At 37.2% G+C, this 26,905-nt stretch overlaps 2 protein-coding genes across 5 annotated transcripts in view; one reads left to right on the plus strand and one right to left on the minus strand.

The window, feature by feature from the left end:
• Positions 1–17,022, plus strand: part of cnksr1 (connector enhancer of kinase suppressor of Ras 1) — a 35,982-nt gene extending 18,960 nt beyond the window's left edge. For 2 of the 4 annotated variants that reach the window (XM_048191926.1, XM_048191929.1), the window contains 16 exons: positions 1,094–1,153; positions 2,506–2,574; positions 3,115–3,234; positions 5,277–5,365; positions 6,007–6,036; positions 6,240–6,352; positions 6,911–7,035; positions 7,290–7,323; positions 7,421–7,596; positions 9,033–9,106; positions 9,518–9,589; positions 13,509–13,582; positions 14,084–14,157; positions 14,612–14,714; positions 14,850–15,028; positions 15,166–17,022. In XM_048191926.1, the coding sequence (XP_048047883.1) occupies positions 1,094–1,153; positions 2,506–2,574; positions 3,115–3,234; positions 5,277–5,365; positions 6,007–6,036; positions 6,240–6,352; positions 6,911–7,035; positions 7,290–7,323; positions 7,421–7,596; positions 9,033–9,106; positions 9,518–9,589; positions 13,509–13,582; positions 14,084–14,157; positions 14,612–14,714; positions 14,850–15,028; positions 15,166–15,492 (1,719 nt within the window). In that variant the 3' untranslated portion in view covers positions 15,493–17,022. The remainder of the gene's footprint in view (positions 1–1,093; positions 1,154–2,505; positions 2,575–3,114; positions 3,235–5,276; positions 5,366–6,006; positions 6,037–6,239; positions 6,353–6,910; positions 7,036–7,289; positions 7,324–7,420; positions 7,597–9,032; positions 9,107–9,517; positions 9,590–13,508; positions 13,583–14,083; positions 14,158–14,611; positions 14,715–14,849; positions 15,029–15,165) is intronic. The other 2 variants (XM_048191927.1, XM_048191928.1) reach the window with 2 other exon arrangements.
• A 2,895-nt stretch (positions 17,023–19,917) lies between these two features.
• cldn23l (claudin 23-like) lies at positions 19,918–22,940 on the minus strand. The gene is made up of 2 exons (XM_048190300.1): positions 22,488–22,940; positions 19,918–21,300 (listed from the first exon to the last, which is right to left on the minus strand). Exon 2 carries the CDS (start codon positions 21,238–21,240, stop codon positions 20,563–20,565), a length of 678 nt encoding a protein of 225 aa, XP_048046257.1. The 5' UTR covers positions 21,241–21,300; positions 22,488–22,940; the 3' UTR covers positions 19,918–20,562.
• Positions 22,941–26,905: the final 3,965 nt, after the last annotated feature.

Here is a 26,905-nt window from a genome sequence, read left to right on the forward strand (position 1 = left end):
GTGCTTCCGCTTTCTGTATTCTTCAAAACGCTTTTGCTGTATGTCCTACGCCTTCCCTATTCTACTTACGGAAAAAAACTAAACTGGCGCCACGTTCGTTCCGTAAGTTGAATGATCATAAATCATTTCTACTCGGACAGTTACACTTTGTATTGTATTCAGCTAATATGTTGCTAAGGCTGAAGCCATTTAAAGAGAGTTTAATTCCTTTCTGTACCTTAAAAAACACTAAGCAGCTCCACAAAAGAGAAGCTTTTCTGTGAGGTGTCTGTGCACTGATAGATTGTTCAATTAAAATTCTATAATTGGCTTAAATTTGCCCCAGTTCAATTAAGAACAGCCATACTCTAAAAAAAGATTAGTTTTAAAGGCTCACATAGTCTTTTGTCATTTTTGCCATATTTTAATTGAATTTTGGGCCATAATGTTTTGTGTGTCTTCATATCAGACACAAACACACAATGCAACATGCATGATTACACTGGCAGTCATCCACAAACCATTCAAAGAAATCTAATAACACTTATTATACATTGTTCAGTACATCATACTTTAATGTCAAAATATAAAAAAAATACTTGTGATTCTTGCCAAGAAAGACCTGCCTCTGCTGTTTCCAGAAGAGAGATTGTTGGAAGACTCATAAGGTCCATATTTTGATACATTTAGCCTGCATGCTTTGAAGAAACAAGAGTCAGAGAATATAATAATTGGACATGATTTATTATTATTATTGATCTGAGGTTGGACCATCCTGGTTCATTGTCTCTTAAGCAGGAGGTCTCTGTACTTACAGCACATTTTCAGCAGAATCAATACTTTTTAGATTGGACTTTGGCTGACATCTGATACTGCAGTCGATTCATTGACCAGTGCCGGCTTGAACATGCTCCCTCAGTTCTCCCTTTGAATTTCTTTCCATAATGAGTTGTTTGCTGATCTAGATGGCAGAATATTATAGCAAACCAGCAGGTTTCGCAGACCAATTAGCAGCCCAGATTCTCATCTCGTTCATATAAGCCATTTAAATTATAATTTAGCTGAGGTATAAAATAATCTTGGCTTGATATGCACATTATTTCTTTTCACATAGGGAATTGAGATCACCACCACAGGATCCAGAAATCATTTTGTCACTGGAACAGCAGCTGAGGTAGGACAGGTTGATGGTACCCCAGTGATTCATATATTTAAGATTGAAAATTATCTTTTTGTTTGTTTAGGTAGAAAGTTAGTATTCTTCAAGTGTAAACAGACTTAAATCATCCCTTGAATTGTCTGCTGGGAGATACGTGAGGGTATTTTTGAAGTCTGCTGTGAATGATACTGTAAATGAATTGACGGCACATGTCAGTCAAACTTGGCTCTCAGAACAATATGAGCGAAATCTTAACTTCCTCCTTAGGAAAAGTGGGATAGTGTAAGGTGTCTGGACTCGCATAAAATGGGAATCTTGAGTTTGAATGGGGGGGGTGGTAAACTGCCTTCCTTGATGTCTGAAATGGGGTAGAGGGAGATATGATGTAATTTCCTTTTGTTTCATTAAATATATTGAATTCAGAAAAAAAAAAAAAAAACGCACATTTAAAGGGATAGTTCACCAAAAAATGAGAATTCTGTCATCAATTCCTCGCCCTCTTGTTGTTCCAAACCTGTATGAAACTCTTATTTTGAAGAATGTCATTAACCAAACAGTTGATGGACACCATTGACTTCCATTTTTTTCGTTCTATAGAAGTCAGTGGTCCATCTACTGTTTGGTTACCCAAATTCTTCAAAATATCATCTTTTGTGTTCAGCAGAAGAAAGAAATTCATACAGGTTTGGAACAACTTGAGGGTGTATGAATGATGACAGAATTTTCATTTTTGGGTGAACTATTCCTTTAATCCCTCACACACACACACAAAAGTTTTTAACCTACACTCAAAAGTTTAGGGGCAGTATCATTTTTTTTTTTTATGTTTTTAAAAAGTTTCTATGGTCACCAAGGAAACCATGATACATTTTCATTGATCAAAAATACAGTAAAAAGTAATATTGTGGAAAATTATTACAATTTAAAATAACTGTTTTTTTATTTTAATACATTATAAAATGTAATTTATACCTGTGATGACAAAGCAAGCAGTCTTCAGTGTCACATGACCCTTCAGAAATCATTCAACCCTTCAATTAGAAAGTTCAAAAGAACAGCATTTATTTCAAATCAGAATCTTTTGACTGATTAATGCATCCATGCTAGATAAAAGTATGCATTTATTTATTAAAAAAAAAAAAAATCTTACTGACCCCAAACTTTTGAACAGTAGTGTATAATAAGCATCCACCCTTAAAGATGTCGATGTTGCATACGAAATGCACTTGGGGCATGTGCCAGTTTGAATGGGCATGATGCTTCTGTTTGTGGGCAGTTCCTTTTAAGCCATTGCAATTTTTGGTACTGATATACTCAGTAGTATTGAGTATTAAAACTCTTGTATTGTGTTCATAAATCCTGTACAGTCTCCTACAGAGATCTCTGAGAAGATTTTAGCGGGAGATGAGGTCATTCAGGTCAACGGACAGATAGTGGTAAGTAGTAACAGTTCAATGTTAATGATAACTGTACTAATAGTAATATGCTGGGCTGTTAACATAAAGACTTCTGTAAGGAAGGAAATTAGACAGGGTTCTAATGAGAGGGGGCTGAACCCCGGGTTAGCACAGTGACACTTTTCCGTCCATTTGATGACCTGCCTGCTGGATTTGAGCAGATGTCTTTTGTCCACTAAATTGGATTATCGTTAGTTTGTGGCCCAGTGCCCTATTATTACTGATAGGCACACTAGAAAAACAATGATTAAGAGATAGACAAACATTGATGCTTCTTGATGTTAAACACTGAAACATTCTGAATGTAACAGGGTTGGCAAAATGTTTTGAAAAACAAATCTCCTCTGTTATTTCAGGTATAACTTTTTCAAATGTAATGAATTTTTAAAAAACTAACTAGGTTTTCTGAAAATTACTCATAGAAAGGTGCAGCATCAAGCATTAGGTGCAAAAGAACCTCCATTTTGGATGCAAATATACATTTATTTCATGCAATGTAAATGATAAATCCCATTCCAGGTTGGCTGGAGCAGGACAAACCTTGTTAAAAAACTGGAGGAGAATCCAAATGGAGTAACTCTGGTTTTGAGGAGGCTTCCAGGTTTCCTGAAACGCAAGGAGAGCCGAGCCAAGTCTGAGGTACTAAAGGCTCATTCTTTTATTCATGTATATTTTGCTCGAAATACTTGTTGACATACATACATACATTCATACATACATTAAAATACTAATTTTAAACTGGCAGTTTAGCTCTTTAGTAAATCATAATTATGACATAATACATTGAATTTGCAACAAAAAAAATTATGACAGAAAGTGAAATTATGAGATTTAAAAAATCATTATCCTATACTTCTCACTTTTTATCTCAAAATTATGAAATCTCATGCTTTTGTCATAACTTAAAATTATCAATGATAATTAGGACTTTGTATTAGATAATTTATACATTTTATCTCATTATGATGTAGTGTCATAATTTTGTCATTTTATTATGATTTACCAAAGCATTTTTTTTTCTTTTGTGGCTGAAATGGGCTTCCATACGTGTCAAATCTCCTCCATATACTATGTATATTCACTCATTTTGTTGAAGTTCATTCATTTACTATTCACTGTATAATGAATGTCATGTTGTAGTTCCTTATATGATGAAAGAGTGAGCGCAAGTTGATGTATATTCAGGTATTTATTTATTTTTTTAAGATTTATTTTTGTCTTTATTGTGATATTTTATTGTGTAGTTTTAACAACAAAAAATACTTTAAAACATCATATTTCAGTCCAATTATGAATGTGCTTTGGCTCAGGTTTAAACATTTTTTGTGGAGGTTTTTGTTTTGGGATAGCATTCATTTGATATTGCAGTTTGTCTAAACAAAAGTGTTTTGACAGTGTTAATAAGCTTGAAATGAACACATGAGTCTCATATGAGGTGCTGCCAGCGTTTTACACTGTTGATTCTTTTAGTGGTTGCTTTGCAACAGAATTATTGACATCATCACATGTTCACACGTCACGCATGGTTGTGTTTGTTCGATGAGCACATTTCCCCTTTTGACACCGCAATGACTACACATTATCTCACACATACACACTCAGACATGCACACTTACAAGAAATGTTTTCAAATGAAAGAAACAATCTGATTTACATTTGAACTTGTTGTTTAAGCGCATTGTCATGACGACAGTGACTTCCTTCCCTCCAGTGTCCACCTTCCTGAGACTGCAAACACTCGAATACTCACACACACACACACACGCACATATGCTGGATCTCTTTGCCGTTTTGATCTAGCATGTGTGTATATCCTGTTGTTACCACTGAAGCAGTGTGTGATGTAGCAGTCATGTGGCTTTTAAAATAACTGGGTCTGTTGGTGGCTGTTGGACTGGTCCTTAGAGCTGTGCAAACACACACGTTCTTACCAGACCCATTACTTACTGATAAATCCGGACACAGTCACTTTCTGAGCTTTCTGATCAAGCACATTCCAGTGTTATTTTATTATCATTTGTATACCATTATAGTTTTTGTTACTATTTCTATATTTTGAATAGGATTTTATTTATGTATTTCTTTTGTCATTTAAATAATATATTATATTATAAAATAATTTTGTCATTTGGCATTGTCATTTGAGTGTTTTTGTCATTATTTTTAGTTTTTTTTTTTTAAATATGTCTCATTTTATTATGTTTTAGATTATTTGGTTTCATTTATTTGAGTACTTCAACCTAAACTAAACGAAAATGGGAATTTTTTTTTTATTTCAAGGAATACTTTTTTATGGTTTTGCTTTTAGTTCTAGTTAACAATAATAACCCCAACACATACACATTTAAATAAGGACATATAGGCATATATTGTTTTTATGTAACCTAAAGCTAAATGTAAACTTTAGCATTTTTCGAAATTTTATAAAAAAAATTTTTTACCTTTTTTTTTAAACTATAGTGAATAAACTGAAACAATGAAATGTTCAAGGTGTCTGAATACATTTTGGTTTGACTGTATTTCTCAGAACAGTTTTGTCCCCAAAGTATTGCTTTATAAACCCACAAACTAACCGTGATCATTCACAAGACATGAACATGCCACAATAAAACACACTTGCCACATGAGAGGTGTGGTGACATTGGGTTTTTCCATGGATCTCATCGATTCTTTACTTTCAGAGAGAGGAGGAAGAGGAAGAAGAGGAAGAGAAAAACAGACATTCTCTTTTTGGGAGGGTGGCAGCTTCAGTCCGTTCTCTGTCCTTCAGGTGAGTTTGGCCGTCTCAGCTGAGTTTCCTCAGATGCTGATATAATCACTATATGCTGTTGTTTCTGATGCTGAATTTCCTCAAATGCTTCTATAATCACTATGCTTCTGTTTCTGATGCTAAATTTGCATGATTTCGGGGTCTTTAGAACCATTTCTAGTCTCTCAAATGATGTTTGTTGTTCAAACATTGAAGAGAAGAAGACATTTTTGTAGTTAGAGAGTTTTACAATATGGTAGGATATACTGTAATGTGATAGTTTTGTCTACCCATGCTGTTTAGCATGGATTCTGTATTTTCCATCATTTTACTTTTTACAGTAAACTTACTGTGTATTCAGTTTAATTCAGTTTGATTCAACCTTATTTGAATGGCGCTTTTCACAGTACATATTGTTTCTAAAGCAGCTTTACAGAAAATACTTGTTACAATTTAAGTAGTATTGTGTTTTCAGCCAGAGATGATTGTGTCAAAGTAATTTCCATATAGCAGTAATACACAGCTATAAGATAATACATATTATGTGGTTAGTTAACATCATGTACTCAGTTAAATGTATAAGAAGTGAAAGTCTCCATTTCTCTGCCTGTGTGTTTCATAAACTAAATTCTTGTTTCATAACTCTTTTCTGTGAGCTACAGTGAGGACATACGAGTACTCCGCTATCTCAGGTCTCTGTGTGTGTGTGTGTGTGTGTGTTTACAGCATGGCTAAACTATAATACGTGTGTGTTTGGGCCAGCTTTCATACAGTAGCGTTAAAGCTACATCTGTATATATAGCTTTGCAAAGGGCCACTTAGTTGACTGTGTTTTTCGATTCATTTTTTAGTGTCATATGCTATCATAAAATGTGTGTGTGTTTATGTACCATAGATCAGCATCAGACGGCACACATCATTTCAGGCGGGAGAAATCAGCGCTCTCTAGTGATCAAAGCTCTAATGAACATCAGTCAAACACCTTAAAACCCCACCGGCCAGGGTCAGGTAAAAGTCACTGCAGATCATACAAAAAAACACTAAAGACATCAGCCCCCAAAAATAATGAATGCAGATTTTTTATTTTTTATTTTTTTTATTTTATTCACCCAGAAGTAATAAATACAAGACATCAAAATTCATAATATGCTCTGTTTGCTTCACGTACACTGTCGTTCAAAGTTTTGGCTTCTGTATGCTGTTTTTTTTAATACTATCATTTAACATGGACTCATTAAATTTATCAAAATGACAGCTTAGCCATCACGGCAATAAATAGCATTTTAAAATATATTAAAATAGAAAAATATGGTTCATCAGCTATATTTTTCTAGTCAGCAGCATGATTCTAACAGTTCACCAGCTAAAGTACTAAACGGCATATAAACCAGACTGAAACAGACTTTTTTTTAGCAGCCATAGTTTCATTGATTCTGTGTTGGTTCTGTGTTGCTGAGCATGTATAATTTTTCCATAGCTCATAGATTATACATTTAAAGCTACATCTGCAGCTTATAAGCTCTATAATATATATATATATATATATATATGTCTTCACATTTATAGACTCTCAGCGTGTGAGTCGAAACAGTTTGGAAGTCAGTTCATCTGCTGAAAGGAGTCCGTCCCCAATAGACCAGGAGCTTAAACGAGCCAGTACCAGCTCCTGTCCTGACATGGCAGGACTAAGAGTAAGAACACAACAAATACATTCATTTGGTATCTTGCATGTTGACTTCTTCTAGTCAAAATGCAAGATGCATTTTGGAAAGATACTATAATGATTTGTCACCTGAATATGGTACACTCGAGTGCATTGAGAAGCATCTGTTGAGGCATCTCACAATAAATTGTTTTAATGCGGCAAGTCGGATGACATCAGAAGAAGGTGATGTTCTTTAAACCCTGTGATCTCAGAGTAATGATACGTTTCTTCTAACTGCAGGATGAAAAGGAGAACAAGAAGAGCTCTACTAAAGGTAAGGCATGAATTTGTTGATTCACTATTCACATTCAACACTAAATTTCATCTATTGCAAAATAATGAGTCTAACCTGATTCATATGTATACATAAGGGACACGGACAGCGATGAGCCGCAGGAGGGTGTCCTGCCGTGAACTTGGCCGCCCAGACTGTGACGGCTGGCTCTGGAAGAAGAGAAAAGAAGCAAATGTCTTTATGACTCAGAAATGGCAGAGATTTTGGTTCGTCCTGAAAGGTCCTACACTGTATTGGTATACCAGCCAACAGGTTAGTACGAGTTTATTTGTAAAGAGGTAAAATTACAAGGAAACTTTTAATTCGATACAGAAATTGGCACTTTATACACAGAAGTAACTAGTTATATTAAAGGGATAGTTCACCCAAAAATGAAAATTTGATGTTTATCTGCTTACCCCCAGGGCATCCAAGATGTAGGTGACTTTGTTTCTTCAGTAGAATACAAATGATGATTTTTAACTCCAACCGTTGATGTCTGTCAGTCAAATAATGCGAGTGAATGGGACTCTATCAATAAAAGTCGAAAAAACTTGCATAGACAAATCCAAATTAAACCCTGCGGCTCGTGACGACACATTGATGTCCTAAGACACGAAACGATCGGTTTGTGCGAGAAACCGAACAGTATTTATATCATTTTTTAACTCTAATACACCACTATGTCCAACTGCGTTCAGCAATCGCTTGGTGATGTCTGATCACGCTCTGACAGCGGCAGTGATGTCTAGCTCTCATTAAAGTATATGCGCGAGACATCACTGCCGCTGTCAGAGCGCGATTAGACCTCACCAAGCGATTGCTGAACGCAGTTGGACATAGTGGTGTATTAGAGTTAAAAAATGATATAAATACTGTTCGGTTTCTCGCACAAACCGATCGTTTCGTGTCTTAGGACATCAATGTGTCGTCACGAGCCGCAGGGTTTAATTTTCATTTTTGGGTGAATTTTCATTTTTGGGTGAACTATCCCTTTAAGAGGTTTTTGTAAAACTAAACTCTTTTTGAATGTGTTTTCATCTGTAGAAGGGATACACAATTTGTTGGATGATAGATGTTTTTTTTTTTCTTAATTTATCAGCCAATTTTGGATATTGTAACAGTCTTTAATAACAGTGTTAAATACAATCTCTAACAGATCTTAAAATTAATATCCATTCTTCATACTGTACATTATAATGTTGAGACATTATAACTTTATGAACTTTATTTTCAGTTTTGTTTTTAAAGGGAAAAATTAAAATGCTGTCATTTACTCACCCTCATGTCATTCTAAACCTTTATGACCTTCTTTCTTCTGTTGAACATGAAAGAAGATATTTTGAAGAATATTGGTAAATAAACAGTCCAGCTCCCATTGACCACCATTGTAATTTTTTCCCACACTATGGAAGTCAAAATGGAACCAAAACTATTTAGCATTCTTTGAAATATCTTCTTTTATGTTCTGCGGAAGAAAGAAATGCATACAGGTTTGTAAGGACGTGAGGGTGAGTAAATTAAGACAGAATTTTTCATTTTTGGGGTGAACTCTCAGTTTAATTTACTGAGACAAAACGGTGTAGAATTTTAATATCGCTCACTGGATGACACTAATTTTCAGCTTATTTTAATATCTGTATATCTCTATTTTGTACAAATGTAGATGTATTTGACAAAATAATTATTGAACCCATATATTTGTGCAGGAGGAGAAGGCGGAGGGCTTAATCAAGATCGGCAGCTACAGTATAGAGAGCGCAGGAGAACACAAGAGGAAGTAGTGAGTATCTTCTGCACTATACAAAAGAAAACATGCTGCCGCTGGTTTACCCATTCAATATTTGCAGCTGAATCTAATTTGAAGGGACGCATATCAACATTAAACCCCATTCAGCGTGATTGTTTGTGTTCACACTGTCACAAAGAAACAGAAGTCGCCAGGCTCCTTGAACTCAGTGTTTGTGGTTGGCTGTGAGAGTGAGAGTATCTGGCGCAGGAGGGCAGTTAGCCGGAGATGTGTGAATAACAGAATTACACTTTACATTCCTCAGATCTTCCCCCGCAGTCCACAGACACTGAACGGCACAACCTGCCATCATGATGACAAATGAGTTTTCATTAAGCTGCTAAAGCTTCTGCCCTAAGATTAATGCTTCTGATCATCTGATCTTTCTTTCTCATTTTCTCCTAGTGTATTTAAAATGTGCCACCAGCGCTTCCAGAATTTTTTCTTCGCTGCTGATAATGTAAACGACATGAGCAAGTGAGTGTGGCTGCATATAAACAAGCATTTTCTCCACCACCACGTCTAAGCGGCAGTTATTCCTGACATTATGTCAGTTTGTAAAAATCATTGAGTAGCGAAATGTCACAATGATTAGATCTTGCTGTGCACCTGCAGTTTCTCTTCATGTGCAAATGAATGTGCGTTGACCTTTGAATTTAAATAGATGTGTTCTATGCGATGACATTGTATTTTTAAAGGTGGAGTGTGTACCTTCTGTGAAGTGAAAATACTTTTTTAAAGTTTAATGCGCATAGCAAGTATAAGTGATTCACAGGTTGACTTAACAAAAAGTGTAAACACTGTGTGGGGAATTCAGAACAAACTTCATATACTGATAGAGTTAATTTGTGCTTAGTGCAATTTGCACAATTCCTGATCTTGTGAGTCGGTTCTAAGTGCTTGTGCAGTAGACTATCGCAATCTAGCAGACTTAATCTTGATCATGAAAATATATGAATTAATAACTTTTTAATTGCATAACACATATTACGGTAACACTTTACATTAGTTTCATTAGGTAACATTAGTTAACTTCTTTAGTTAACATGAACTAAGAATGAACAATACTTCTACAGCGTTTATTAATCTTAGTTACTGTTAATTTCAACATTTACTAATACATAAAGCAATAACCGTGGTTTACAGTGAATTTATAACACGAAGTGTTGTTAGGTACGACGCGGAGTGCCTAAAACCCCCTTAGCTGTTATAAATTCACTGTAAACCACGGCTTCACTAGGCTTATTGCTTTTATAAACGGTTACCACACAATACAAATATTAAAGCCAAAAAATATGTATCAATGCAACTTTCATGAAGTAAAATCACTAAAAGCCTTCCTTCCACTGGAAAAAATAGACCCTGACTGTGAACCGCAACAGAAATTACATTTATTACGCCATTAGATGGCAGCAAAGATTCTCTTTATGAGCGAGTCACTCAGTCGCAAAGAAACTTGTTGTGACGCAACTGACAAATGCTTTGACTAGCGCTGTCAGTCATGGGAAAACCCCTTAACTGTTAAAAGGACAAGATAATACATCAGACATTTAAACAGATTTTTTATTATGAATATAGGACTGACCTGAAGGAAGATGCTAAATCTGAATGCAGGTTATAAACTCGCTCACTCGATCTCTTTCTCACAATACTCTTCTACATAATACAGTAAGCTTCAATGAACAATATCAATTGAGAACAAACAGTTTACATTGCTAAGAGTGGTTGCTAAGGGTGTTGTGTAGTGATACACAGAACTGTTGGGTGAAGCAGTCATAGCCGTGTTTATCGTGAACAAAACACAGCTTTGACCAATCAGAATTAAAGACAGGAACTAACCATTTTATAATACATAATACAATATAAGCTTCAATGAACAATATCAGTTGAGACAAACATACAGTACAGTCCAAAAGTTTGGAACCACTAAGATTTGTAATGTTTTTAAAAGAAGTTTCGTCTGCTCACCAAGGCTACATTTATTTAATTAAAAATACAGTAAAAACAGTAATATTGTGAAATATTATTAAAATTTAAAATAACTGTTTTCTATTTGAATATATTTCACAAAGTAATTTATTCCTGTGATGCAAAGCTGAATTTTCAGCATCATTACTCCAGTCTTCAGTGTCACATGATCCTTCAGAAATCATTCTAATATGCTGATCTGCTGCTCAAGAAACATTTAATGTGTACAATTGTAGAAAATATTTGTGTACAATATTTTTTTTCAGGATTATTTGATGAATAGAAAGTTCAAAAGAACAGTGTTTATCTGAAATCTAATCTTTTGTAACATTATAAATGTCTTTACTGCCACTTTTGATTGATTTAATGCATCCTTGCTGAATAAAAGTATTCATTTCTTTAATTTCTTTTCAAAAAAATAAAAATAAAAATTCTTACTGACCCCAAACTTTTGAACGGTAGTGTATAATGCTACAGAAGCTTTGTATTTCAGATAAATGCTGTTCTTTTGAACTTTCTAATCATCAAGGAATCCTGAAAAAAAAAGTACACAACTGTTTTCAACATTATCATAAATGCTTCTTGAGCAGCAAATCAGCATATTAGAATGATTTCTGAAGGATCATGTGACACTGAAGACTGGCGTAACGATGCTGAAAATTCAGCTTTGCATCACAGGAATAAATTACTTTGTCAAATATATTTAAATTGTACACAGTTATTTTAAATTGTAATAATATTTCACAATATTACTGTTTTTACTGTATTTTTAATTAAATAAATGTAGCCTTGGTGAGCAGACGAAACTTCTTTTAAAAACATTAAAAATCTTAGTGGTTCCAAACTTTTGGACTGTACTGTATGTTTACGTTGCTAAGAGTGGTTGCTAAGGGTGTTGTACAGTGATACACAGAACCGTTGGGTGAAGCAGTCATAGCTGTGTTGTGTATGTGTATATATATATATATATAATAATAAACAAGTTACTTTACGTGAAATACACAATACATGGAACCGCAGCAACACACAGACATAGTGACGCAGTAATACTGATGTAATGAGGTCACATGTTTATGTTTTTATAGAGTAATTTACAACAGCTTCGAACGCGGCTCAACCAATCATAATCAAGGGCTGAACTATCCGTTTTATAATCAAAAGCTGATTAACATTAATGCGCTGTGAACTAATATGAACAAGTAATGAATAACTGTATCTTTATAAACTACCATTATCAAATAATACATACTATAACAAATGTATTGCTCATTGTTAGTTCATGTTAGTTAATACATTAACTATTGTTAACAAATGAGACCTTATTGTAAAGTGGTACCCATATTACTTTATATATCTGAGGCTAAATAATGATAAAATAAACATTTGGGTAGCAAGCAAACAGCTTAGTCTACTAGTGTAGCATAACACTAATAAATTCAAATTTTCTTGAGATAGAATTTTGCATGTTTTTTTTTTTTTTTTTTTTTTTAATGGGAAACCTGTTTGGAAACCAGTTTTTGCCATTCCCTTTTGGTGTCTGTGGCACAGAAATTCCAACATTCACCATTACTATCATTTAATATAATGCAGTGATGTCAGTGAATAAGCTGGATATTGGCTTGTATTTGTTCTTTTAAAAACATGTTTTGTGAAAATAACACTTTTAGTTTAGTTTTTAAGCATTGGTCAGGTAATTCAACAGCCACTGCTTCAGGGCTGAGCACCTTATGTAATAGCACTACAGATTGGTGCTCTCTTTTACACTCCATGATTTGTCCAATGACCAGTCAAACTGAGGTGCTTCATACCTCTAATAATAGAGCCAATGATATGATGTTCAGGAGAGAACCTTGGGCAGTTATATTAACTATCATGCATCATACCCCCACTCATTTGCTAGATGATAATATCAGACTAATCAGGAGTTTGTCTCATCTGAAGAGATTTATGACATTTATGTCCATTATTTACAAGCACGATTGTTCAGATATTCTGTTGCCATATTGCACTGGTTGATCCAAGCTTTAGTATGAAAAGCTTTGAACTCTAAAATGACTCTTAATGACTTTGACCTCTTGAGCAGCACTTGAGGAGCTGCAGTAAAGCAGTGAGTCAGCAGACGCTTAGAGAGCTACATTGTTGTTCGGTCTGTGAATGTCAATGCCTTTAACCTATTAAACACTTCCACCTCATGTTTACCTGCCTATTATTGCTCTTTTTCACAGCACACACATAATCATGTTTTTACACATCTTGGATCTCTCACATGCCAGCTATGCCCCCTACTGGTCATACAACACAATACAAATCACCTAAAACAACACAATACAAATCACTTCTAGTGCAAATTGGAAACTGTATGTGGTGAAACATGTGCATTGGTGATAAATCAGTGTTTTTGACTCTCTTTCTCTCTCTCTCTCAATAGATGGATTAATTGCTTAATCGCAGCCATTCAGAAACACAAGAAACTTGTCCAAAGTCAGCCAGACAGTGAAGAAGGTAGGAATTGATGTTTGTTAACGCATGTTAGCATTTGCTTCATGGTATATATGCCAATGCTGTTTCTCTGCTACATTTTCAGTGTGAAGACAGTCATAGAGGATTTTGATTTAATTCTAGCATAGCATCTGTAAAGTCCAAACTAGATACCTTCAACCGGGTTTGGTCTCCATTCCTTCAATACATAGATGCCCGATTCCCCACTGCATTCCAGTAAACTAATATGTACCTTGCAATACCAGTTATAATACCAGTTTATAACAGTGTCATCATATGTAACTTATTCTAACGTTCTTTCTATATATATATAAGAACTAAGAACGTTAGATTTTTTTAATTTTAATTTTTAAATTTTTTTTTTTTTTTTCTACTGAATATTAAGTTTGTTTCCTCATTCCTCAAGTGTTTTTGCAACATTTGTTTACTTGTCTTTCAAGAGTAATTGTTACCTTTCTTTGTTATGTTGTGTTTGTTATTCATGTTTGATGTTTCTGTTGTCAGACTGTTACAGTGAAACCGAATCTGAGGAGGAATCATCACGTTCACCACTTTCTCATCGGAAGAAACTCAATACGGTGAGGATAAACAGAGACACACCCACTCAGAAATACATATAAACATGTGCATGTGGTCCTCACAAACATACACAAAACAAACAAGAATAAAATCAGACCTAAAATTAAAGGGATAGTCCATTATACTCACCCTTGTGTTGCTCCAAACTTGTATGATTTTAATTTTTTGTGTGGAAAACAATTAGATATTTACACTACCATTAAAAATGTTTGGGGTTTGATCAAAAATACAGTAAAAACAATAATATTGTGAAATATTATTACAATTTAATATAACTTTTCAAAGCTGAATTTTCATCAGCCATTACTCCAGTCTTCAGTCTTTCTTCTTATTATCAATGCGGGAATAAAAGGTCATTTTTCCATTATCCAAACTTGTAAAGTGGCTGTGTATTGTATACTTTCCCTTGGAACATAAAATGGTTTACTAAGTTTCCTCTTTATTTTTTTACAGAAAACTCAAACTCAATCAAACACACTTCCTCGAACAAAGGGTAAGCAGAACAGGATGTCAGAGCCACTAACCATTTCACAAGCAGGGGGCAGTAAAATTGCAGGTAAAGGATCATCATAAACTGTATCAGCCTATCAGCTTCTTTATATCTTATATCTTTTTATCCTTAGGAAACTTTGTCGAGATACTTTCATATCGAGATCCTTTCATAAATAAGCCAATTCTCTTTATGTCTCAGGAAATGTAGATGAGATGGATGAAATGTTCCATAGCCTGAAGAAAGGAGGAGTGTCTCTGATTGGTCAGAATCAGCCGACGACTCACGACCAGCTTCGTAAATCCTTCATTAAACGCAACAAAAACCCTGTTATCAATGAGAAGATACACACACTCCGTGCCCTCCAGAGCACACTCAAGGTCAGACACGCATTTACCCCCACACACACACACACACACACACACACACACACTACCAACCACACATTAACTTTTATTACGATTATTTAAGCACACAGTGGTCTTAACATTTGTCATTGGCTGTCTATGTTTCTTAGGCGAAGGAGGCGGAGCTTCACCTGATCAACAAGATCCTAGAGGATTCTGAGTTCTCAGCGCAGAAGTTCCGTCAGTGGAAGCAGTTCAATGAAGAGCTGATGCAGGACATTGATAGACAGCACAAACAGACAGAGTCGCCAAGCATAGACACGGCATCCAGGGCCAACGACGAGGCAAGCGGACTGTCCCTGAGTGATGGAGAACAGTTGGTAGATCCAGAGACACCTGATGACGGACGTTCCACTCTTACAGATGAACAGGCGCTGATGCAAACGCATACCACAGTCATGGGCGAAACACCTACAGAGAACTACTTTTACATATGACTCTTGTACAGAATGTGCAAACACAACCGCTTTCCTCCTGTACTGTATTGAAACAAAAGTGCAACACTGGGACAAATGCGTGGAGCTGAATTGCAGCCATCTGGCACAGAGCGATGGCTTTTTCACAAGAAGTAAGATCTGTCATCTGGAGCTTTTCACAACAACTATGTACTTCTGCTGTACATTCACTATAAATGGAATGTATGCCGAACTGCAACATGCTGGCAAAAGAACAAATCTAACTTTAGGCACTTGCTAAAGGAAGTTTATTTTACAAATGTATGTAATTTTAAAAATATATTTTAGATTAATTATATTATTATGATGCATATTTCTTTTTACTTTAAGTATGTGTGTGAGGTTTTCTTAAGTATGTTTTATGAATGTTTTACGATACGATAGAAAAGAAAGTATTTCTTTTATAAAAATGTATACTTTTATTATGTAGAAACTTTCTGACATTGCAGATCCTGAAAACAAGTTTATCAGGCTCAAAACTATATTTCCTGAGGAAAAAAAAATGAATACCTCATCCTCTCATTGCGTTTGTATTAAATGCCCAACGTTGGTCATTTTCCCAGAATTGCCACACAGTGGCGCCCTGTGTTTTGTTCACAAAGTGTAGTGTATGCCAGCCACCTGTTCCTTTTCTTTCAGTGTTTTTATTCCAACACTGTGTATTCATGCATATAATGGCTGCATGTTTATATATGTTGTTGCATTCTCTTTTATTTTATTCTAAAATATCACCGGCCAAATAGCTTGAATTTTCCTTCTTTCTTTTTTTTAAGTTGATCAAAGACAAAAACTGGTTATATAAAGTCAAACTCATAAAGCTAAACTCATCTCTACGAAGAGAGGAGTAAGTGTTAAATGACTTGTGTGTCATGCTCAAGTCATTTTGGAATCCCAGAATATTAATAATTTATTTCATGTTGCTGTTTTAATTTTTTTGTTCATACAATGTATAGTCGTAGATTTAAAAAATGAAAAAAGAAATAGAAATTTATCCCTTATGTTTATATAAAGTGTACAATTACTTTGTCTATGCAGAGCCAATGCTTATCTCATTTCATCAGCTCCTCTGAAATTGGTTTAAATGCTCATTAAATAGTTTTTTGGGGGAAAAAGCTAATTTAATTCTGAAACACTTTACTTAAAGCCTTTATATACAGAATGATGCATTATAAAAGTATTTTTAATGCATTGATTCTACATTGTAATGCATTGTATGGTTTCATGAATAATTGTAACCGCAGTTATAATACATTATAATACTTATCTATTTATTGAACAGACCTTTAGAATGTATAATGCATTAAAGCATATGACAAACAACCAATTTTAGATGTAACAAGGAATCTGAAAATATTATGCATTTCACATTTGGTTACAGTTATGAAAAGTTATAATGTACTTTATGAATACATTTATAATGCATTATACATAAAGGCTTTAAGCATTAATTCTTACCTTACAGTAATTCTGATGTGCTAATAAACCATTAAACAATGTTTTCCTTCTTGCACAGATATGTTTTGGTGTATTTATTATTGTAACAACTGATCAGATATTCAATTCAATTCAATTCAATTCAATTCATTGTAACAACTGATCAGATATTCAATCCAAAACATAAGCACTGGTCCTAAAAAAGAAACTCAAGTAGGTCTTTTTTTTTTTTTTTTAACGGATGATGTGATCTGACCTCAGCTTCTTGTAATGTGGGAATGTTCAGGTCACACTATGTATTTACCAAAACAAGCTGTTTAGTGTAAAATCATTATTAGTTAGCATGACAAGCCAATAGATGTTTTGATCAGATGTGATGACTAAGCCGTCTGACATTTCGCATGACATGACAAGCAGGAACAATGCTTTGAAACATTTAATCAGTAGCGTTACAGAGAGGTATTATTGTCAATAACAACACATATTTACAACATAAATATTTACAAGTACAGTTAGGAATTAGTAACACAGATCGATATTTTACATAAATACTGTTGGTCCAAATATTAAAGATGCGTATCGGTCATTAGGCTTGAGCGAATTGACATGACACACACGTCTCACGCACTAGCGGTAAAAGCCCAAATTGCCTACAGCCTTGTGACACTACATTGCTTACATTTCACAACATCTTTGGAAAGAATAATACAGTACTGTCAAGATGAACAGTAAAATCTGCGATGAAATAAAAGCTGTCATTTTGAAGGTTATGTCCTCTGATGGTCACATTTGTCGACCGCATACGTCATTGAGGATGTCTCATTTCAGGAAAGTAACCATTATAAAATGACGTAAATTGGCATAAATGATTCTAATTTATTTTTTACTTCTGAATGTATGTTTCTAATATGAGGCAGCCTCAATATGTGGCTGACAAATGAGACCTCCAGAGGGCGCAGCCTTCGAAGCGAGACAAAGCGAGACACCGCATACAATCATTAACGTCTTAGCAACTAAGGAACCGTTCACACGAAATGCATCTTTGTGTTTGAGGAGACATGTCGCAGCAGAATAGAAAAGAACGCAAGGCCTCGAGATGCTAACAAGATGTTAAAGGTGCTAAAGAGGATGTTTTGTTTTATAAATTTTTGCAATATTACTTGAAACTGTCTTTACTAACTGATAAAAGGCTATTTATTAGGTGCTCTGAAAGTAATAATATTAATATACATCATCTGTGCACGAGGTAGGGCCTTAAAAACATCAGCCAGATTGGCCCTCTGGCTTGTCAATCACTGCCGTGACGTTCCTTGTGAGAGACGTGCGCGGATTGGCCCTCTGGCTTGTCAATCACTGCCGTGACGTTCCTTGTGAGAGACGAGCGCGGCTGCGCGCTCCAGTAACTTTACACACTCCACAGGCGCCGCATGCAATGTTTTTGTCAGGAGACAGGAGTAACAACTGCAGATTATGAGTTACCTGCGGTGAGTCCGACATAATGAATCCAAAAAACACGACACAGCGAATGCCGGTGGTAAACACTCGTGTTCCAATACTCGTGCACAAGTTTTGGGAGGCGTTCCTTTGAAATGAGCTGTGAAGGAGGGGGTCTGTTCTTACGCATGCGCTCATTTCAAAAACTCACTAACTAGTCTTTGGATTCTCAGTCGACGAAAAAATCCTCTCTATCACCTTTAACAAAACTTGACAAAGCATCTTAAAAACTAGGCACCCATGTGCAAAATGATGAAAAAGCAACAAAAAGCAATGCAGTGGTCAAAGAGGTCCGTCTAACACATCTTTACATAGAAAAGCAATTAAATACAGTGCGATGTACTGCAAAAACGCATTCTGTGTGAACCGGCCCTGAAGACCTGCTCACACCAAAAATAACTATATAGGCCTAGTATAAAGTTTTAATAATTGTTCTAATTAATGAAAGAACAATATCAATAGAATCACTGTTCAGAACTACTTTTTTGTAACTGATGAAAGATAACTTATGCACTTTTAATAAACAATGTTTAATAGTTTGTATTTGTTGTGTGTGCATCCCAAAAGCGAAGTGAATATTCGCATTGTGTTACTTGCTCTAGATTACTCGTGGGATTACTTGTTTTTCGCATCACTCACACGAATAAAAAGGAGTGTCTTCTCTCACATCATCATCATCAACAACAACAACAACATCGGGAATGCCAGGTTGTGCTAACTTTGACTAATGCCAGTGCTTACAAGTTCATTTAAAGGATTAGTTCACTTTCAAATTAAAATTTCCAGATAATTTACTCACCCCCATGTCATCCAAGATGTTCATGTCTTTCTTTCTTCAGTCGAAAAGAAATTAAGGTTTTTGATGAAAACATTCCAGGATTTTTCTCCATATAGTGGACTTCAATGGAGCCCAAACGGTTGAAGGTCAAAATTACAGTTTACAGCGATCCCAGACGAGGAATAAGGGTCTTATCTAGAGAAACCATCACTCATTTTTTAAAAAAAAATTAAACATTTTATATGTTTTAACCATAAATGCTCATCTTGAACTAGCTCTCTTCTTCTTCTTCTGCCCTCCTCAGGTCAAAGTTTGAACTAATTGTTATATACAATATGCTAGTGCAAGTATATAACAATTAGTTCAAACTTTAACCTGTGGAGGGCAGTAATACTCTTAGCAGTGTCTACACTGCCAGAATTCTAATAGAGAAGAAGAAGAAGAGAGCTGGTTCAAGATGAGCATTTATTGTTAAAACTTAAATATATATATATATATATATATATATATATATATATATATATATATATATATATATATATATATATATATATATATATATATATATATTATAAAATGAGCGATGGTTTCTCTAGAGTGAAACTGTAATTTTGACCTTCATTGAAGCTCCATTGAAGTCCACTACATGGAGAAAAATCCTGGAATGTTTTCATCAAAAACCTTAATTTCTTTTCGACTGAAGAAAGAAAGACATGAACATCTTGGATGACATGGGGGTGAGTAAATTATCAGGAAATTTTAATTTGAAAGTGAACTAATCCTTTAACTCATAGCTAGAATCAAGTAACAGACGCATATTTTCATCACTTACCAGGTAGTCCAACTTCCTCACTTACTTTTCTCTAAGCTATCTCCTTTTTTGTTCGGTCTCTGTTCGGTGTCAAACTGGACATGTCAATAAGCTCTTCGCTGATTGGCATGCACAACAACATGTCATGCGAATTTCCCGCTCGAGTTGAAAATTTTCAACTTGCACGGAAGACATGATTTAGGCGTCGCCCAATTTGCATCATTAGCATCGCCCAGCGCGAATTCGTGTCTATTCGCGTCTTTGCATTGACTTTGTTTGTAATCTACGAGTGCAAAAAATTATATTCGCTTTTGGTGTGCACACACCATAAAGTTAGCATTCTTGGTGCGAACGGGCCTTGAGGCTTCTGGTAACAGTTTTGTATATTACGTACATACATATTTTGTACAACATTTTAATATGGTTCTTTTTAGAAACATCATGTGTACTCTTTCACATTTCTCATTCATCCAAGCTCAATGAGCTTGAACACCATAAAAGTGTCTCTTCACCTCTCACAAACATTTGAGCCCATCTAACAGTTCACCTCATACATCTCAGCACTGTCTTTGAGTCTCTGCTTGTGGCAGAATGAACACTTCATGCTTTTGAATCCAAAGAGTAGTGCGGCCCCTCCCAGCACCTGTACCCAAGCTCCCACCCAGCCGAAGTAGAGCGACCCCGCCGGGTGTAGCGTAAGCCGGGGTGGCTTATGTACTTTGAGTCCTTGCGTCTCAGATATGGTTGAATCCACCTCGATCCCCAGCTTCGAAAGATGCCGAGTATACACTCCTAAAGCAGCCAGACTGAGCAGACCTGCCAGCGCAACCAACAAGCCACCAGCTGCCGCTACACTCCTGAGCGGGATATCGGTCCAGCAGCGGACGCCCACGCTGGCGAGCACGATTCCTGCGCCACACAGGAAGAGAGACGACAACACCATCCCCTGGACCATTCGAACCCGAGCATCCCGCTGGTAGGACCCCGATACGGGCCAGCACTCTTTGACCTCTGAGTGCACCACCTGCAGGCAGCTCTCCCATAGGCCATCTGAGCGGAGTAGGAGGAGCTCCGTTGCTCTGCCCCGCCCTGCCGCACCCAGCCGAGCCTGTCCCTCCCTCCACTGCGGTGTGATTGCTGCAGTGAACATCAGCACAAGGCCCAAGGGAGCGAACACTACTCCCATCAGCATGGACGATGGAGTGTGCATCATGTCTTTGTTGATTGTGTAGCTCTTCAGGACGATGCTAAGCGTGAAACCACCGGCAAAGACCTGGTAAAAAAAAATAAGACTTCAGTTACACTCTTTCTACTCGCATCCAAAGGACAGATTCTAGAAGATTCTTTCATTTAAATCCCCTCTGATAACCATTGGGAGAAATGCACCCCTGGTTTTGCAGTCTAGAATCGAAAGAGTGCGTATATGCATGTCTTGTTAGCCCGCTGACTCTCCTTTGAGCTCTAAGAAACATCGTCACTCCTGGCAACCAGCACAGTGGAGGTGAATGGTCTGCTGTTGCTAAGAGACAGTAACCTGGACGATCTTTCGGTTGCATCTTTTGTGGTGTCTGAAACAGTTCTGTACACAGCTACAGGTGCTAGTCTTTCAACAGTGTCTTCTGACGCAAATGTGTGGTTGTGTTGTCATAGATGTTGATATTGCGAAATGGACACATTCTAAAACAGACATATAAGACAGAAAGCCAGACATCTGGGAGCTGCGAGAGAGAGCTGATGTCTGCTCCACACACACATTCATAGAGGACAAGGACAAAAGGGAACCCGCGACTGGCTTGATGTTATTTTTAATGCATGAATCTTCCACAGACACCCAATATTGTTTGACAACAGCAGTGAATTTTCATTGTCTCACTAGTTGTTAACCAACGTCTTAACAATTTTACCTTCAAAGGTATCTGTGTGAGGGGTGTGGGTGTACGTTTCAACACTTTAGTCAGTTACTTCATGCTCTTAGAGTACAGTAGTATCTATTATCACATTAATTTCCTGTTTCAGTCACCTTTGTTGCATAGCAACCCCAAAACAAACATTTAAAAGGGTGCACTGGCACCCATACCTTAATAAAACACAACAGAATCTGCCACACCAACAAAATGTGGCTACTCACATTGTGAAAGCACCTGCCATCTTTGACACGTATCTTTAAACCACATTAGTTATTAAATATCTGGAAAAACAGCATGACAGTGTGATCAGAAACAGTACTCGAGCTTTGGTTTTTCTGGATGAAAAAAAGGATAAAGTCATTCCATCATAAGAAGGATCAACAGGATGAGTCTTTCGCAAACTACTCATAGCAGATACTACAGCGAGAATGCAAAGATGCAAGATAAGTGCATTGACCTTATGTCTCTTGACCTGGTTTTGCGTTTGTCGGAGATGTTGCGGTCAACTGCTTCTCTATTGGAATCACACATAGCAGAGATGTCATCCACTTACCTCTCTGGAGAAGAATGAATGATCATTCAGCTGCTCTCTTTGTTAATTCTGAGATGAATCCTTCTGCTTTTTGTCCTTTCTCTCTCCCTCACTCTCTGATTCTATCTAGTTTTGTATATGAGGCTTTCCATACACCCCCATCCTTCTTTCAAACAGACACACACACACACACACACACACACACACACACACAAAACAGAACAAACAGCAAGTCCGACGTGTGCTGACTGCAAAATGCAGAGTGCTTGCTGAACCAGATGATCTGATGAAAGAAAAAGAGACATGGAAGTATGGAAAGAAAATGAAGATTAAATTAAAATCCAGTCTCTTTTCATATCTGTTAATAATTCATCTTGCTCCAAGGGTCTAATTTTACTTTTTCACTTCAAAATAAAAATGTTTTTTTCTCCTCAAATCTAAAAACGTAGTGTCCACAGATCCCTAATTAAAAAAATAGACACAAAAACATTTGATATTCAGCATAAACAGTGTCACAGATCTCTATTTTCAAAATTTGACACAAAATAAGCCATAGTCATTCATTTAATATTTTGGGATTTTGTGTAGTCTGGTCAATGCAAAAAACAAACAAACAAACAAACAAAAAAATCAGGATGTGGTGGGGATGGGACATATTATCCCATCTTACTCTTCATATAAACAGAGAATATTGACTAGATTTTCTGTTTAAGATGCATTGCATATAACTTGCAGTTCGGTGTCAGTGAGTCATGTGTATTTGTGAGTCATGCTGCCTTCATGTGTTATCGAAATTATCGTAAATACGCACAACGCTCTAGGATGCTTTGGGTAAGGCCTTCAGCATGGTGTCTGAAGCACGCATCTAAACACGACAATATCATTGCCCGGCTACAGCCTGTGACGTCACTACTGGTGCGACTGCGAGTTTAAGAGGTCACCTGTAGTACACGTCATCAATTTCTTTTGTCTTCAGGATCCATTTGTTTGTGTACGTGTAAAGGCGGTCACTATGGAATACACCACAACCAAGCATTTCAGGAAGCATGTGTCTCCTTATCATAGACAACACTTGGGGACACGCACAACTTGTGCGTTATGTGTTAGAGTAAGGAGTGAGTGTTCAGTTCTCTAGGGGGCTGAAAGCGCTCATTGTGAGGAGCTCTTTGTGATGCATTCTTGAGACTGACTGACACAGAAGGATAAGAAGTTTTTACTTCTTTGTTCTCACTTGAGGGATAGTAGTTAGCATTTGCACAAGTGTGTTCGGTTCAAGAGAGTTGAAGGCACTCACAGTGATGTGTTTGTGACTGTCTTTATTTAATTGATAAGAGTCTGGCGTTTGAGAGGAGCACGTTTAGACCTTGAGGGATTTGAACGTGCTCTTTGTGATGCGGTCCCCTTTATGGAGACGGCACCTTTTTGGGTGGTCATAGCTAACACTTAGCTAGCCCCCTTGAGTGATGTCTTCAGGTTTGAGTGTTGTAGAACCCTTAATAGTAGGGTTCTCCACTCCTCGAGAAAGACCTCGGTGGTGGAGGTCTCTGGAACCCAACAGGAAGTGGTTTTTTTTCAAAAAATTTTCATAGCTTTTGAACCCTTCTTAGTTGTAGGCACCTTTGGGTGTGTTGTAGTCTAGAAAGCCTGATTTTCTTCAAGTTTGACTATAGAGCAGAGATCTCCCCCTGAGTCAGATCTTGAAGTAGGGTCCTCCAGTCATTGGGATGAGCTCTTTTGATCTTGAGAACCAGACAAGAAGTGGCTTTTTCGCCTCAGTTTGTGAACCCTTCCTTGTTGTAAGGCAACTTTGGGAGTGTTTTGGAGTTATGAGATCCTACAAACACATTTTTTCCAAGTGGTCGCAGCTAGCACTCAGCTGGCTCCCCTTGATGGCAGTGTCTTCACGGTTGAGTGGAATCCTTAATAGTAGGGTTCCTGACTCCCTTAGAGAGAGAGAGAGCTCGGTTTGATGCTGGAGTCTCAGTTGAACATTTATAATGCCGCAGCTAGTACTTTGTCTAGCCCTCTGTATTCTACCTTGTGGTCTACTAACCAAGGAAGGCCCAGAGCTCCTCTGGTCTCTGGACCCCAACAGCAGGTTTGTTCACCCTAGGTCACGCGCACCTCCTGTTGTATGGCACCTCTGAGAGAGTGCTGGAGTCTAGAGACCGAATCACACTACAGGTTTTACAACGGTTGTAGCCAGCCCTCTGTAAGCTCCCATTGTTTATCTGGGATGAGCATGGAGTAGAACCTTCCTGGTTAGGGAAACATTTCAAACAAAGCTCTCCTGGTGAGGCCTCTGCTCCCCAGAGCTCCACCTAGATAGCAATATTGATTTGTACAGCTCCTTGTGAGCCTCCTTGGGCTATCCTTAAGCATAGAGTGCCGTTAGGCTCCCTTTCATTCTACAGAGTCCTTTTGAGGCTTCTGCTCTTTAGAGCTCAGTATAGACAGTAGCTCTAAAAAATTATGGCTCTCTGTGAGCCTCCTTTGTGGAACTGTCTTTAGGGTAGAGTGTTGCTAGGCTTCCTCTCGTTCTTGTGAGTTGTCCTGTTGAAGCCACCACTCACACTTGGATAGCAGTACTGAGTTGTAGGGTTCTCTATGAGGTAGAGTGTAGTTAGGTATCCTCTCATTTTTGAGAGTTGTTATGATGAAGCCTCCACCTTTTAGTGCTCCATCTAGACAAATGGCACCAGTGTGTATGGCTCTCTGTGAGCGTCCTTGGATAAATGTCTTTAAGATACAGCATGGCTAGGCCTCCTCTCGTTCTAGAGAGTCATCCTGCTGAAGCCTCTGCTCCCCAGAGCTCTGCCTTGATAGCAATATCAAGCTCTCTGGAGCCTCCTTGTTAGGGCTATACTCAGTGTACTTTAGGCCTCCTCTAGGTTTTGAGAGTCGTTATGCTGAGGCCTCCACTCTTTAGAGCTAAGTTTGTTCTGTTACACCAGTGTGTTGGTTCTCTGAGCCTCCTTGGCAAACTGTTTGTAGGATAGAGTGTTGTTAGGCCTCCCCTCACTCTTGAGGGTCGTCATATTGAGGCTTCTGCTCTCTAGCAACAAGTGGTGAGTTTAGAGTTCTCTCCTCTCTTAGAGGATCATTATGCAGAGTCTCTGCTCCCCAATAATACTGTTCCTAGAATCTGGTTTGAATGGTTATTGCATGTTAGCAATTCCTTCTCATCAGAGGGCTCCTCATGGAGGGCTGAATCAAGGGAATCTTTTGACAGGTTGTAGGCTCCTCCCACTGAAGTAGCACAGTTAGCCTTCCTGGTGGTTTATGTGGGGTAGACTTGTTTTTTTTTTTGGTCCCCTAGAAGTGACAGGTCTGGATCTATATTTAGTATCCTTGTCCATATTCCCTTAAATGTATTGGAATTGTAATACCAAACTTTTAATCTCTGCCCGTGGGCCAAGCCTTATCACTTAGCCCTGCAGGGAAGGGAGGAAGGGTTTATGCCGGGACCTTCCTTGACAGGGTGTGTAGTTTTGGGTTGTGGCCTTAGGGAATAATGTCACGGACAGCCCCTCTGGTGCGTACCTGTAGGACAGGGAACTTTGACTCCTGTAGTTAAGCCCGTGGAGTCAGGTGCTTAGTCACAGCTGATTGGGCATTCATTCCTCTCAGCATGGCAGAGTGGATATTTGTTCCCCAAAGCATCCTAGGATGCAATGTGAGTTCCCATTTGAAAGGGAATGGTTACAAATGTATCCATGGTTCCCTGAGAAGGGAAACGAAATTTGTGACACGAGATGTTTCCTTAGTTAAAATTGGACATGAACGCCCTCTCAAGTCGTAGTTACCACTGGGAAACCTGGGGATAATTTTGATGGTCAAGTTCCTGAATTAGGTGGGCCATAAACTTTAACAGTGTAAATAAGTCAGAATACGTGAAATAGCATTATGCCCTCCTTTTAAAATTGGACCTGAACAACCTCTCAAGTCGTAGTTACCACTGGGAAACTCGGGGATAATTTTGATGCTCAAGTTCCTGAATTGGGCGGGCCATAAACTTTAAACATGGAGGAGGTGCTATTCTTTACTATTTTTTTTCCACAACAGCTACATTGCCTTGTCCTGTCGTTAAAGTAGTGTATTTTTACATATATGAATAATCATTTGAAGCACATTGTAAGTTTTATACACAGCAAAAATAACCTGTATTTGTCTAAAATTTCAGAATTGTGAGCAAGATGACTATCTAGACAGCACAGTTAATGTTAAAATGGTTATTAAAGAATGGGACGTTAAATATAATTTTGGCTTTAATAAGATTTTTTCAATAAATATGCATAAACATGGTTTCCTCCATGATTCTTGTTCTTTCCAACAACAAAGCACTTGAATGTGACAATCTCATAATCACAGTTTCAGAAGTGGGAAGTAGGAAATTTGCTGTAAATGATTTAAGGAAATTCAAAGACAAAACACTTTGA

Source organism: Megalobrama amblycephala, linkage group LG5, assembly GCF_018812025.1.
Source record: "Megalobrama amblycephala isolate DHTTF-2021 linkage group LG5, ASM1881202v1, whole genome shotgun sequence".
Taxonomy (NCBI): domain Eukaryota; kingdom Metazoa; phylum Chordata; class Actinopteri; order Cypriniformes; family Xenocyprididae; genus Megalobrama; species Megalobrama amblycephala.